Source organism: Anoplophora glabripennis, unplaced genomic scaffold, assembly GCF_000390285.2.
Source record: "Anoplophora glabripennis isolate ALB-LARVAE unplaced genomic scaffold, Agla_2.0 scaffold37, whole genome shotgun sequence".
NCBI classification, from domain to species: Eukaryota; Metazoa; Arthropoda; class Insecta; order Coleoptera; family Cerambycidae; genus Anoplophora; species Anoplophora glabripennis.
This window is the reverse complement of record NW_019416243.1, coordinates 1,819,159-1,832,375: the sequence shown is the minus strand read 5'-3', so window position 1 is coordinate 1,832,375 and position 13,217 is coordinate 1,819,159. Positions and strand designations below refer to the sequence as shown.

The 13,217-nt window shown below is 31.1% G+C and overlaps 1 protein-coding gene across 2 annotated transcripts in view; it reads left to right on the top strand.

Moving 5' to 3' along the window:
- The first annotated feature begins 205 nt into the window (after positions 1–205).
- Positions 206–13,217, top strand: part of LOC108913469 (serum response factor homolog) — a 229,385-nt gene continuing 216,373 nt past the window's right edge. For both annotated transcript variants that reach the window (XM_018719026.1, XM_018719032.2), the window contains exon 1: positions 206–700. In XM_018719026.1, coding sequence (XP_018574542.1) covers positions 290–700 — 411 coding nt within the window. In that variant the 5' untranslated portion in view covers positions 206–289. The remainder of the gene's footprint in view (positions 701–13,217) is intronic.

The following is a 13,217-nucleotide window of genomic DNA, read 5'->3' as shown; positions in this document are numbered from 1 at the left end:
ATTCCAAATAAAACTACGCGCTTCTTAGGTCAAATTACGCGGTATTCAGTTAGGAAGTGTGTCTCCGCCACTGGCACGTGGGCCAGAGAGAGAAGTCTCCGGGTGGCACGTCTACGGCAGGGCCTGCGCAATGCGGTAGTGCGAGCATTGGCCGCGTGAGCGCGCTGGGCGGCGCAGTCAGTTTTGGTCTTTGGGTCGTATTGTGTGCTCAGCTGTGATTGTGTATACTGGTGTGTACACCTGTGTGACGCGTGATTGTTGTTATTTAATTGTCAAACTGTGGTGCGAAATGGAACCACCTGGCGGGAGGGATTCCCGTTTTAACTTGGGATACAGCATGAATCTGTTAAGTGGCGAGACTGCACCCGAGATTTACGGCAACCCGAGCCTGGGCCGGCCGTCCACTAGCTTACAGCAACTGTCGCCGCGGCATACGATGGTGTCTAGTGCTTGTGGCGGCCGAGGACTTAAATCCGACATGTATGACGAGCGGGGGATGTCGTCCCAGAGCATGGGCCTGGAGGCCTGCGGTGTGAATGACATCTCCGAAGACACTTATAGTTCGTTACAGTCCAAGAAGTCACCCCCTAGCAACGGCAAAAAGACCAAAGGCAGAGTTAAGATCAAGATGGAATACATCGAAAACAAGCTGCGGCGGTACACGACGTTCTCAAAGAGAAAAACTGGAATCATGAAGAAGGTGAGATAACCTCTTTACGTGATGTGCTCTCCTAGCTTGGCGCATGCACGTGAGTTTATGCGCGCGCAACTAGGACCGTCTGTCGACCATCCTTCCTATAAAAAATAACATGAGATATACATCTGCCAACAATTATACAAATTCTCACTAATTCGTACGATTTTCGCGATTTTCATTAGCAGTGACCAATTCTCTACACAATAACAGTGCTCCTCGAGGTAATCATTTCGCCGATATCGGGCGGGTGCCCGAGTAATGATCCAAGATAGAAACACGTGACTGCGATAATTATGGGCACAGGCATTGTGGTACTGTTACATTATTGTTAGACGCTCGCGCCGCATACACTATTCAAATTACAAACATATGTTCCTTTTGACAGATAATACGGCGGACCGAAGATACCGTGTAGATAATTATAACGCCTCGGCGTAATGATGTCGCAACCCCTTGGGCAGATGAATTAATCTATTACTGCTTTAATATCATCATCGCCTTGGCATAGAAAATGATAGGTTTGCCGTACCCTAGGCAAGTAACTTATCTACTGGCTCTGCCGTGATTGTCGTTTATTGGGATTTTTAATTTTTCGGTTTCTGACAACCTGTTAAAACAAACATATGTTCAGATTAAAAACTGCTTACCTAATAATTAATCATTCATGTACCTAAAACGTAATTCGTTTATTATTCGACTAATGTCATTGAAAAATATTTAGGATAAATATTGCTCCATGAGATTTTCCAGCAACATGTAAAAAACAAAAGCGTTATATAACCGACAAAGTAATAAACAATCAAGTAGGTATTTTAAAGTTTTTTAGATTTTTTTGTATCAGTTAAAAATATCAGGTGCTTATTGATATCTCTAATCACTTTCAGGAAATAAAAAGTATATTATGCTAATAATTACGTCTTAAATTAATAAAAATAACGTCCTACAAATGTGTCTGGAAATGATTGAAATGAGTTGTGAAAATGGTTCCTAAATCTTGTCCTTAATATCATTTTTATTAGTTTGAAATTCTTGACATAATATGTTACATGGTTTATGGACACTATTAAAGAAATTAAATCCATAATTTTATCAGTTTTAAAAAAAATCTAAATAATAAATAAATCTTGCTTTTTATTGATTTACTATTTGGGTTTCATATGGATATATTTAAAGGGAAATAGACAAACAAAATTAATAAAAAATGTATTTATATAAAATATGTCAGCAATAGCGATATTAATCGGTCAACACAGTAGCTAGTAAATTCAGCAATAGCTAATAAAGCAACAAAAACCAACTTCCACCTTGATCATATAAAGTATTTAGGAAGAACTCCAGAACTTTTAAAGTTAAAACACTGATCACTATAACAAACTAAAATAAATATTATACCGATCACATCTCAAAGTATTACAAGAGAGATAGTTCACTAAAAATTTGTAAACTGTCTTGCATTCCGCATGAATGGAGGCAGGTTTTTGGTAAAATAAAACATTAACGATAATAAAGCAAAAAGAGATCTCTACACAAACTGACAGTTTTTATTATACAATATCAGCACGAACATTAAAATTAAACATTAAAAACATTAAAAATCGTTTTCAAGCTACAAGGTGCTCAAAAATAATGAAAACACGAGTTCATTTCAAGTTGCAAAAAAAAAACATTTTAAATACCTATATATTATTTCATTTGTACATAAAATAATTGACTTACTTAATTGTTGTTATTATATATTTCTAAAATAATTTGGTGTTATGACCAAGTGTTATGATAATTTCATGAATAATACCTATTTATATACTTGCCATACCTACATAGTATAATATTTTGTCATTTATCTTGAAATCTGTGCTTCTTAGAATCATGCAGCAACAACATAATTTTGTAGATTTTTGTGTCTTGACAGTTTAGTTTGAAATAGTCTTGAAAGAAAAAACATTGCAAGAGAAAATTACGTCCACATCGAATAATAAGTTCCTGTTATTGAAAGAAAAACTAACATATGGGGGAAGTGAGACAAGAGTGTTGCACTTTCTTTTTTGTTCTCAGAGATGTAAGAAATACAAATTATTATATAGTTGGATAAGAATTATAGCTTACTGTACATTGAAAATAGGTATTTAGAATACATTCTTATGTTATATGATAAATATGCAATAAATATGAAATCATAAATATACATATATTTTTTAAATGACTAACTAACATTAGGTATTTCCTGGTAGGGAACGGTGCTACAGTAAGATTGGTACAATATTACAAATTCAGCACATATACTTGGTTAAATTTGATTTAATTCAATCTATAAACGTTAATTTAGGTCTTAAAATATGATAGGGAACAATATTCTGTAAGAACATTGTATTGAACAGTATTGTAAATACTGTTCGTTCGTTCCTCTAGCATTGTTTCCTACACAAACTACCAATAATTAAATTAAAATTTTAAATATTTTGCCATATGGGTTGTGTTATTATCAAATGATGTGGCATGCGTTAGCAGTAATATTACTGTGTTTTAATTCAACGAAGTATTCATGTAACATAAGATATTTACTTTTGTATTAAAAAAATATCCTTTTTAGCTTAAAATACTTTGTTATTCAACAAACTGCAAATAATTTGCTTGCTTATTGCTCATCCAATATAAAAAGGGATATAACACTCTGTACATAAACACTGCCCTCTGTAACACTGTTGCTGCACTTCCTCTACTTTTGTAAATTTGTAGACAATCAAAAGTTAAATCTGCACAACGGAACAATTTTTACTGAAATCGTTTTAGCTTTTTTTTATTTTTCAAATATTTTTTAACATACTTTCGATCTTTTTTTTTAAATTGTGCCATTAATATTTGTCAATTTGCTTAATATTGCAATTAAGCATGTTCGCAAAAAACAAAACTTTTGATAATGTTTATAATCATCCTTGTAATTGTCTGAAAATTGTAACAAACATTCGTCCACGCTGGTATAATTTATTATTTTAGAAGTCCATTTGCTCTTCTCTAGTAAGAATTTCAAAATTTAGGTCGCATTATTTTGGTACCATCTCGGTGTTTAACTAAATGAAATTTGCATACATTACCGTTTGGAATTTCAGTGTTCTATTTTAGTTTGTTAGTTTGTCAAACTGCAATATTTTTGGCTGCGCTTAATGTTTATTAAGTTATTAACCTTTCTTCATGCTCACATGGGTGGTATTAGTTTCTTCCTTTGCAGTTTTCAATATAAAATTTACAAAATATTTATTTAAGTAGTAGGTAAATTTAAAATCAATGTAATTATTGCAATTAATGTAATTAATTCAAACTTAATTAATAATTATTATAAACGTTAATAATATAAAGGTATATGAAACTGGCTTACTTCGAGTTAAATTAAATCCTGATCAGATATTAGTTAACACTATTAGGTTCCAATTACAGTTTTAGACCGGTGAGTAAATATTAAATAAATATGCCTCGCAGAACGTTCAATTATGTATAATGAATGACTGATTGCGCTAAAATATTTACCCGCATATACTTATAATTCACATCTCACGAGGTAATAGCGCGTAATTTATACAATTTCAGTAAATTTTTGAATTAAAACATTGCTCGCATTATATTATATTCGGTTTCAAAAATAGTAATAGAAACTGTAATATCTTGGCTAATAATCAATTATGTGTTATAGGTATTTGTTCTAGAAATAATTCAATTTTGTTTTATTTAAAAAATGATATGGTGACTCGAGTGACGATTTACGTTTTGTTTCTTGAATATATGTATGTTGATCTTTTCAAGTCTAGAAAATAAAATATATATTTTAAACAGTAGTTTCAGTTTTAACTAGGTATATCAAATTTTAGTAATACCAAGCCTGCAAAAGTTATACAGCATATTATTAAAATACTTACAATTAGCAATTTTTTTAATAACAAAAAAGTTAATATAGATATAAAGCCGGTAAAGTTCGTTATTGGGTGTTAAAAAGAAATTGTCATATATGCGGCTTTAATATTTAATATCATTGGTGGTGATTATTTGAATTATTATATAGCTGTTATTTCAAAAATAACACTAATTTCTAGCTTACTTAAGGGCGCCATATTCTGGAAATGATGTTTAACACAAAGACAAATAATTTAAGCAATTTACTAACTGAATAATTTGAAGCTTATCAAATAACGGGAATGTTATGTCATGTCATTTGTGTATTTTCAAAGACGCCGCAGTAAAACGATTAAATAGGTACAAAAAACGATCAAACTGGTTTAGGTACTGAAATGTACGAAAATACCAACTTTTTTATATATAACTCCACATGTAAATATTCTTATAACATATACTTGCTTAGCCCTACATATAAAATTGTTTACTTTTATTTATAAGAATGTGAAAATAATTTTTAAAATGTGGGGTTAGGATAACAGCAAACGCATGTTTTACAAACGCTTTTTTTAAGTTATTGTTTTATTTGAGTAAATTGAAATAGTAACAAACAGATCATCCAGGATTTTATTTTTGGGCTTACTTTTGTTCTACACGTCTTATTTTTCAAGATTTTAGTACCTAAAAACGCCAGAAATTTGACTATTTTTCGGCCAGGGATATGGCCACCTTAATTACTCTCACAGTTACCTCTACCTACATGGTTTAACATTTTGCTATGTATCTGAAAAACGGCCGTAAAGTATATGTTTCTGTGATTACTTCACTAAGCATGTTCCTAATCGCGAGTCAAATAATAAAAACAATAGACAATAAAAATTGAGGAGTAAAATTACTGTTAAAATTTTGAAAAAGTCATGTTTTTAGCGTCGCTTCTACATATTTTACGATGAAGGCAATCTTTAATTTTTACTTTTCTGTAACACTATTAAGCTAATTCAAGAGATGTGCCTCTAGAAGTAAAAATATAATTATCCCAATAATCACGCTGTTACCCTTATTAAAATGTACATTTATGTGGTCTTTTTATATTTCCCTTTCTTTCAATTCTTTAAAATGCCATAGCTCGTAACTAAGTAGATATATTTACGATTTTTTTATGTAATAAGTAATTTTTTCCTAAAACGATTCCTAACAAACCTTTAAATATTAGTTGTGAAACAGTTTTTGAGTAATTATTCCAAGAAACATTGGACAGAGACGGTTTGAGTAAATTGAAGAATGCCGAGTATAGACAACCAACATTGCACGACTGGCAACAACTAAAAATCATTTATGAAGGTTGTGTGTATAAGTATGTAGTTTTGCAATATATTATATTTTACTTAACTCATTTACAATACGTTATTGTTTTTCAGTGGCAAACTTCTATTAGTTGATAATTATGAAGGTGTAGCTCTTATACAGTAAAAAGGAAAATAGTTTTTGAATTATACTTCTAATCACAAAATATTCTAAGAGTTAAACATTTTTATCAGTAAAGCTGTTAATAGCCAAATATTAGACAAGGTCGGTAGAAATTAGTTTCAATGCTACTACATATGACCAAAATAGTACTAAAGAGTTGTAGACATTTAGTCCAGTCGAATTAGATCATAAACTCTGAAACCTTAAAAAAATTATTAGTAGACATTTTATTACACTTTATGACGGGGAAAAGTATGTAGAATGATAATATCGTTCGTTTTTTGCAACTCATTTGGTTAATTATTAAACGTTAATTTTAGAAGATGATATTATACCTAGATATAGGTTCCAAAAAAATGTATCAAAACAGAAAATTTTCAAAAATTTGATCCTTACATCTAATAAAGTAAGATGTGCAAAACAGCGTTTTAAATAAATTGTTCCAGTGTCCGCAAAAGCCGCTCGGGAATTCGCTCTTTTTGCACTAAATAAATAGAACTTAGAAGTTAAATAAATGAAATATAGATTAAAAATATTGCGCGGGCGCATTGTCCCTGATATCCCGGTCCGATACGTCCAATAGTTAACAATTAACGTTATAAAAAAATAGCCGTCCTGGTAACAATGAGGTGTAAGTGATTCATTTTAAATTAACGCAAACATAACCTCTATTTCTCAAGCGGTTTTTACCTGATACTGGGACAATTTATTTATAACACTGTTTTGCACATCCTATTTTGTGAGTTGTAAAGGGCACTTCATATCAACTTGTTCTTTTTTGATGCACTTCTTTGGACCAATTAGAACCTATATATACGATATTAACTTCTAAAATTAACGTTTATCAATTAAACAATTTGTTGCAAAAAAACGAAGTAAACCAATAAGCAAACACCTGGAGCAACAATCTCACGGTCAATCGAATCTGCATTTGGTATACATATTGGTTATTGGATTGACAGTCGTTTCCAGATATTTCATCAACATTCATCGCTTTTTGCAATAATAGTTCCCAATTTTCGGAAACTGATTTTTCGGCCTATATTTTACAGTTAACAAATTTGTGAAATATTACTTTAGGTACCGTAAATTATTTGCACTTCTCACTTATTTCGAGTTCGTTTTTTGATATTTATCATTCTACATACACTTCCCCGTCATAAAATGCTATAAAATGTCTACTAATAATTGTTTTACGTTCAAATTTTAATTCGACTGGAATAATTAATAATGTTGCTAATCCTTAAAAAGTTTGATTGTTTATCAAAAGTATCCATTCTTTTTCGAGTACTTCCTGGCCTTTTGTCGCAATATTTCAAAAGAATTCGTGACTATGCCGCCTTGAATTTAATGCGTCCGAAATTGGGTACGCAAGTCTGGTGTAGATAAGTGTTAATGTAATCGAATCATTTAATATTCCATACGCATGAGTTGACGAAAGCGACTATTACCGAGGCTTGTTTTGGGTGATGCTTAATTTTACAACACCCTTTACAGCCTTAATAAAACAAAATGATCTGGTTTAGCGTAATCACTGTCCAGTTTGTCCGTCAGTTACCACCATAATATATATTCGCCCAGGAATGACGGTTATAAGGCGACAGCCTGATTGGGTGTAAAATTTTGAGGACGCAATTTTGGGTGTGAAGCCACCTGCTGCCTTGAAACTTTTATTATTTTTTTAATCTATACATATTGCCAGTTTATGTTTAATTCTTGTGTGGAAGTCGAAAGTCAAAACGCTTCGAAAACGTGCAGGTGTCGGTATAATATAGTCCTTCCTCCTACAAGTCTGCATGTTTATACAAATGTTAAATTTTATAGCCGCAGTCCATGCTGTATTGCTATTAAATAGGTAGAAATTTAAGGTGAAAACATTTGTGTCTACAATCATATAAAAAAATATTAAACTTTACACTTGCCTTTTGTTTTAAACATAACGAGAGAGAGAGCGCTGCAATGAGTCCGTAGGGCAAAAATATATAAACATATTTTTTTTTCTAACAGTGATCAAACAATGTATTAAGTTGACCTGTGTTTACACTAGGTAAAGGACGACGACCTTACTTTTTTTTTTGCCTATAAAATACATAAAATTAGTCGAAAATGGAAGCTGTCCGTAGTTCATAGGTAGGAGTATCAAATATGTGAATACTATTATTCAGAAATGGAAGTGACACCTTGTACAGGATCAAAACCATTAATGGTGTGGATTATTGAAGTTACTACAAGTCGAACATTGTAATATAATATCATCAGTTTAATTAAACACTAGATTTTATGAGAACTGAATTGGATTAATTTTATTTATAATACAGAAATTGTGTGAGAACTTATTTTGGTAAAATAAATTTAAATATTTTCAATATAGATTACATCTTTCTCCTCTAAGTAATATAATTGCGGTTTCCTTTGGGTTTTTCATATTAATTTTTATGACCCTACGCGGTACACAACAGAACCTTCATATCTGTAAATATTTAATTATTCAAATTCTTTTTCAATGTGAAGCAAATACCATTTTTATTTCATTAATTGAAAAATATTAAATGAAATTTGAAGTAGTGATTGTTATATTTTAACTGTTGTATTTGTCCTACAGTGTACCAGTTTCAGTACTATAGGATTATCATCAGCTGAAATAGATTTTGTTGCACAAAAGTCATTGTAATTAATATTTCAAACCTGTAGCATTTTTTTAAAAGTAAAAAACACTGTTGTGTTAAATAAGGTTCTTTAAATATCCGTCGAATGGGAGTTTGACGTACCAAAAAAATAAACGAATATGTGTATAAAAAAACTACTCGGTAACAGCAGGATCAAAGGGAAAGTTACATCATATTAGTAGTTGTATGAATTTAGATAGTTTACCTTAGGCATCATCATATACTTAACAGCTAAGTGTTTTCTTTATAAACATGTTAATTATTGCAGTTTGTTGGGTACATTATGGTATCTTTCACTGTTATTGAACTCGGTGCTTCTTGGCCAGGACAAATATTTGTTCAAGCCACGCCGTTTTGTATGTAACTGACAAAAAACCATGGGAAAATCCTATTTTGTTTATTTGTAATTGCAATAAATAATAATATTCTTTCGGTTTGAGAAAAAATGAATACCTACTTTGGAATAACATTTAGTTCATTATTTATATAATACAGTTTAATATTATGTTAATAGATTTTTTATTCATTGTTTTTTTAAACTTGACTAAAGCTTTCGATTTTGTCAAACAAAATTTGAATTTTTTTTAAATGCAGAGAAAGGCATTAAGTATTTCTCAAAATTATGACAAATGTTGCAGAGAAAAATTGTTTTCTTCCAGTTTTGCACCACATATCAATTTCTCTGAATCCTGAAATAGTTACTATTTTTTTACATAGCATATTTTTTGTTGTTGTTGTATCTGTAGGCATATTTTTTTCATAGGGAGAATTAGAAAGGAAACGAAAAAAGAATGCGGAAATGCCATCCTACTAGGTATCATTTCTGTACGTACAAAAATTAAATGACGTGTCGGAACAACTTCAAGTTATTTAAACTATACACTTCATTGTTTAGATCTTAATTATGCATGACAAAGCACTTGCAATCCACAACAAGTTTCTAATATATAAAGCATGTGCGAAAATTACATATGAAGTATAAAAAACCGAGTTCGTTGACTTGTCAAATTTGGTTCTAATATAAAAAAACTAAAAGTGGTTCATAAAAAAACTTTGCGGATATTTCCTGGTAACGATGTGAGAGACTTAACAATTTCCTAAAGCGGCTTTTGTAAATAAACAGTATTGTCCCGTGATCAGCAAACTAGAAAATAACACTAAAAATAATACGTTGATGGATTTCTAACTTTTATTAAGGTTTTTGTGATCCTATTGAAGTTATAATTAGAAAATATTTTAGAATTTTTTATAAGTGTCGTGGTGGTTTTACATTAAATCCTTGCACTCTTCATGATTTAATGTTTCTCATGAGACGAATATGTGTCTTATGATAAAAACTCCAAGTAAAACCCTTCTATAGATTTGGAAGCCAATCCTTATTGTGACAGCTTGACATAACATTTATTTGTTAACCTTATTTTTTTGAGTAATTTAACAGATTTGTTTGTTAAATAGCGCAATTTTAGTAATATTTAAATTGCTGAAATTGTTTGTTCAACCGTTTTGAGTTTTCTTAATAAATATATAATTTGGGTTAAATTATTGCATTGTTGTAAATAATTTTCTTCACGCATAATTTGGTATATTCGTAATTTGTCGATGCTCAGTGAGGTCCACATGCGAAAGTGGTTACCTTCCATGGAAATAGCGGTTCTCAAAATGTACTAGTAGATGGATGGAATTTAAAATAATTAATATCTCTGTAAATATTTGTAATTTGAAAAATGACTCACTCACATTCGTTACTTACATTGTGAATTATACACATTGTTAAAATACATTTAAGATTTACTCCCTATTTATAAAGAATACTTATGTCACTATTTATTATGGCAATAAAGTTATCATAATTTCGATTTTCGAAATTTACGTAATTATTTAATAACATTAATAACGCTATTCGACAGAATTGCTACCCACACCGTTTCAGTGCAGCTGTTAGTTGACTACATAAATTACAAGATCATTCAAAAAGTTCACATTTCGTCAACAAATCCAGATATTTATACAGGGTGTCCCTGAAAAGGATGGACAACGCTTGACCACAGGTTCCTTGGATGAAAATAAGACTAACCTTTTTTCTTAGAAAAATTTCTTTTTTTCTTCAAATTTGGTATACATATTTTTTTATATAAGGGCAATGTAAATATAGAATTTGGTGAAAATACATATACAGGATGTTCTCTTTCCAGTGCCTGTGCGCCACTGGCTACCCCGTAATTTTTGTGTGTGTTCGTCAATGACGACAGACTTTGTATTTTTAAAAATAAGCACTATTTTAGAAGATTTTTTGCCTCTTACAAAATTTTTATATCGTTTATGGATTTCGAGTAAAACTGGCATTTTTTACATATTAAATAATATTAAATTAGTTTAAGATAAATAGAATAGTCTAGTACGGGGTGCCATATAACAAAGAAACAAATTCATAACAATAATTAAAAGGTTCAGTGTCAAGCTAGCTGTGATTTAATTTTAGTTTACTTTGTTTTTTATTGCAATTTATACTTTTGCTGAACACACTGATATGTTATTAGTTTTGGGTTATTGTGAAGGAAATTGTTGTACTACTGTTCGAACATATGCCCGAGTTTTCCTAATCGAAGAATTCCAAATCGCAACTTTTAACTGTAACATTAAATCGTGGATAATGTACGGCCGGAACTATTCAGCTGGAGTAACAAATTTTAGAAAGGGTTGAAGAAATTCCTCAAGTAAATAAATGGCGTTTAGCGGTAGAGGTTGGCTTTCAAAAAGTTCCGTTAATAGAGTATTAAAATACCAGTTATTACAGGTTACTATACTAACAGGTGGATAGGTATAGGAAATAATGCCCCTTTAAAATGGCCATCTCGATCCCCGGACCTAAACCCATGTAATTATTTCCTTTGGGGAGAGTTGCGGACCATAGTTTATAACTTTTCAGTAAATACAGAAAACGAATAATGGGAAAGAATACAACATGAAATTAGTGTTATGAGAGGTAATGCACAATTATTCGATAATATTCAATTTCATTTTCGAAGAACTAATGCTTGCGTTTAAGAACAATGAAGTAACTTTGAGCATTTACTGTAATATTATTTTAATGTGATTACAAATATCAATTTAGGTTTATTTAATGTTAAAGTTGACTTTCTTACATTATTAGTTGATTGTTTATTTAAAATATTAGTGTTGATTTTTATTTTATTGATTGATAATACTAATACTAAAAATGTGTAGTTATTTTTTTTAATGTGACGTTTTTTCATTATTATTCCCTGTTTTGAGGCTGCAGTTATAAATTATTTTTTACAAATCGGAATTTTTGCCGATATTTAATGTATAAAAAATGCCAGTTTTACGAAATCCATAAACAATATCAAAATTTTGTAAGAGCAAAAAAATCTTCTAAATTAATGCTTATTTTTAAAAATATAAATTCTGTCGTCATTGGCGTTCACACAAAAAAGTTACGGGATAGCCAGTGGCGCATAGGCACTAGAAAGAGAACATCCTATATATGTATTCTCACCAAATTCTATATTTACCTTGCCCTTACATAAAAAAATAAGTGTATCAAATTTAAAGTTTATAAGAAAAATAGTTTTCAAATTATTTGAAAAAAACTAGGTTTTCTATTGTATATTTAGAAGGCTATATCTCAGTAGGCGTGCACTTTTGTATATGGGTAAGTTAGGCTATAGTACGATCGTATACGATGCAAAGTAATAAATCATTGCCTGTCAAGGGAATCAGTGCAACACATTTTATAGGGGGTTTTGGAAATTGAATAATTTCTTTATGCATTATGGATTAACAGTTATATATTTATGAAGGACAAAATGAAAAACAAAGGCATCTCCTTCGCACATTGGGCGGCAGGACAACAATACATTTATTACTCCCTTCATTATCCCTCATATGACTTGTGTCTTGTGTTTTTTGCGGCGGCGCGCGTGCCGGCCTGGCGTGGTCAGTTTCGTTTCGGTTGTATTGGTGCTGCGTGTTTCTCGCTCGCGATATTTGTGAGGTTATAACTGTTATAAGTGCAATTATATTTCTTTCGGGCTATATGTGTGTTTCGCGCTATTATTTGAGAATTTGTGAGTGAAATCATATTTCTTGTGCTCCGTAACAAAAGTGTTTTTAGTGTTTTATTTGTGTGCTGTGTGTGTGTTTCGGGCTGTTGTTTGTGAATCGTGAATGCTATTATATTTTCTGTGCTAGTGAAGTGAAGTTTTTTGTATTATTATTGCTCTGTTGTCGTTATATGGATAAATGGAGGCGGTGCCTGGATGTTCGCGAGCCGGATGTACTGCTGTGGGTACAAAAAAATCTATATTAAGTTACAGAGAAAAAACGATAATATTAAATGTCTATAACCCTTTAGAAAAGGATCATCCCATGAAACTGAAGACTGGTTTGGTGGAAATGTGTTCTAGATATACTGGAGTAAGCGAATTATCTGTTTTCAAAATTTTAAGAGAGAAGAAAATTGAAGGAGACGTTAAGAAACCTAAAAA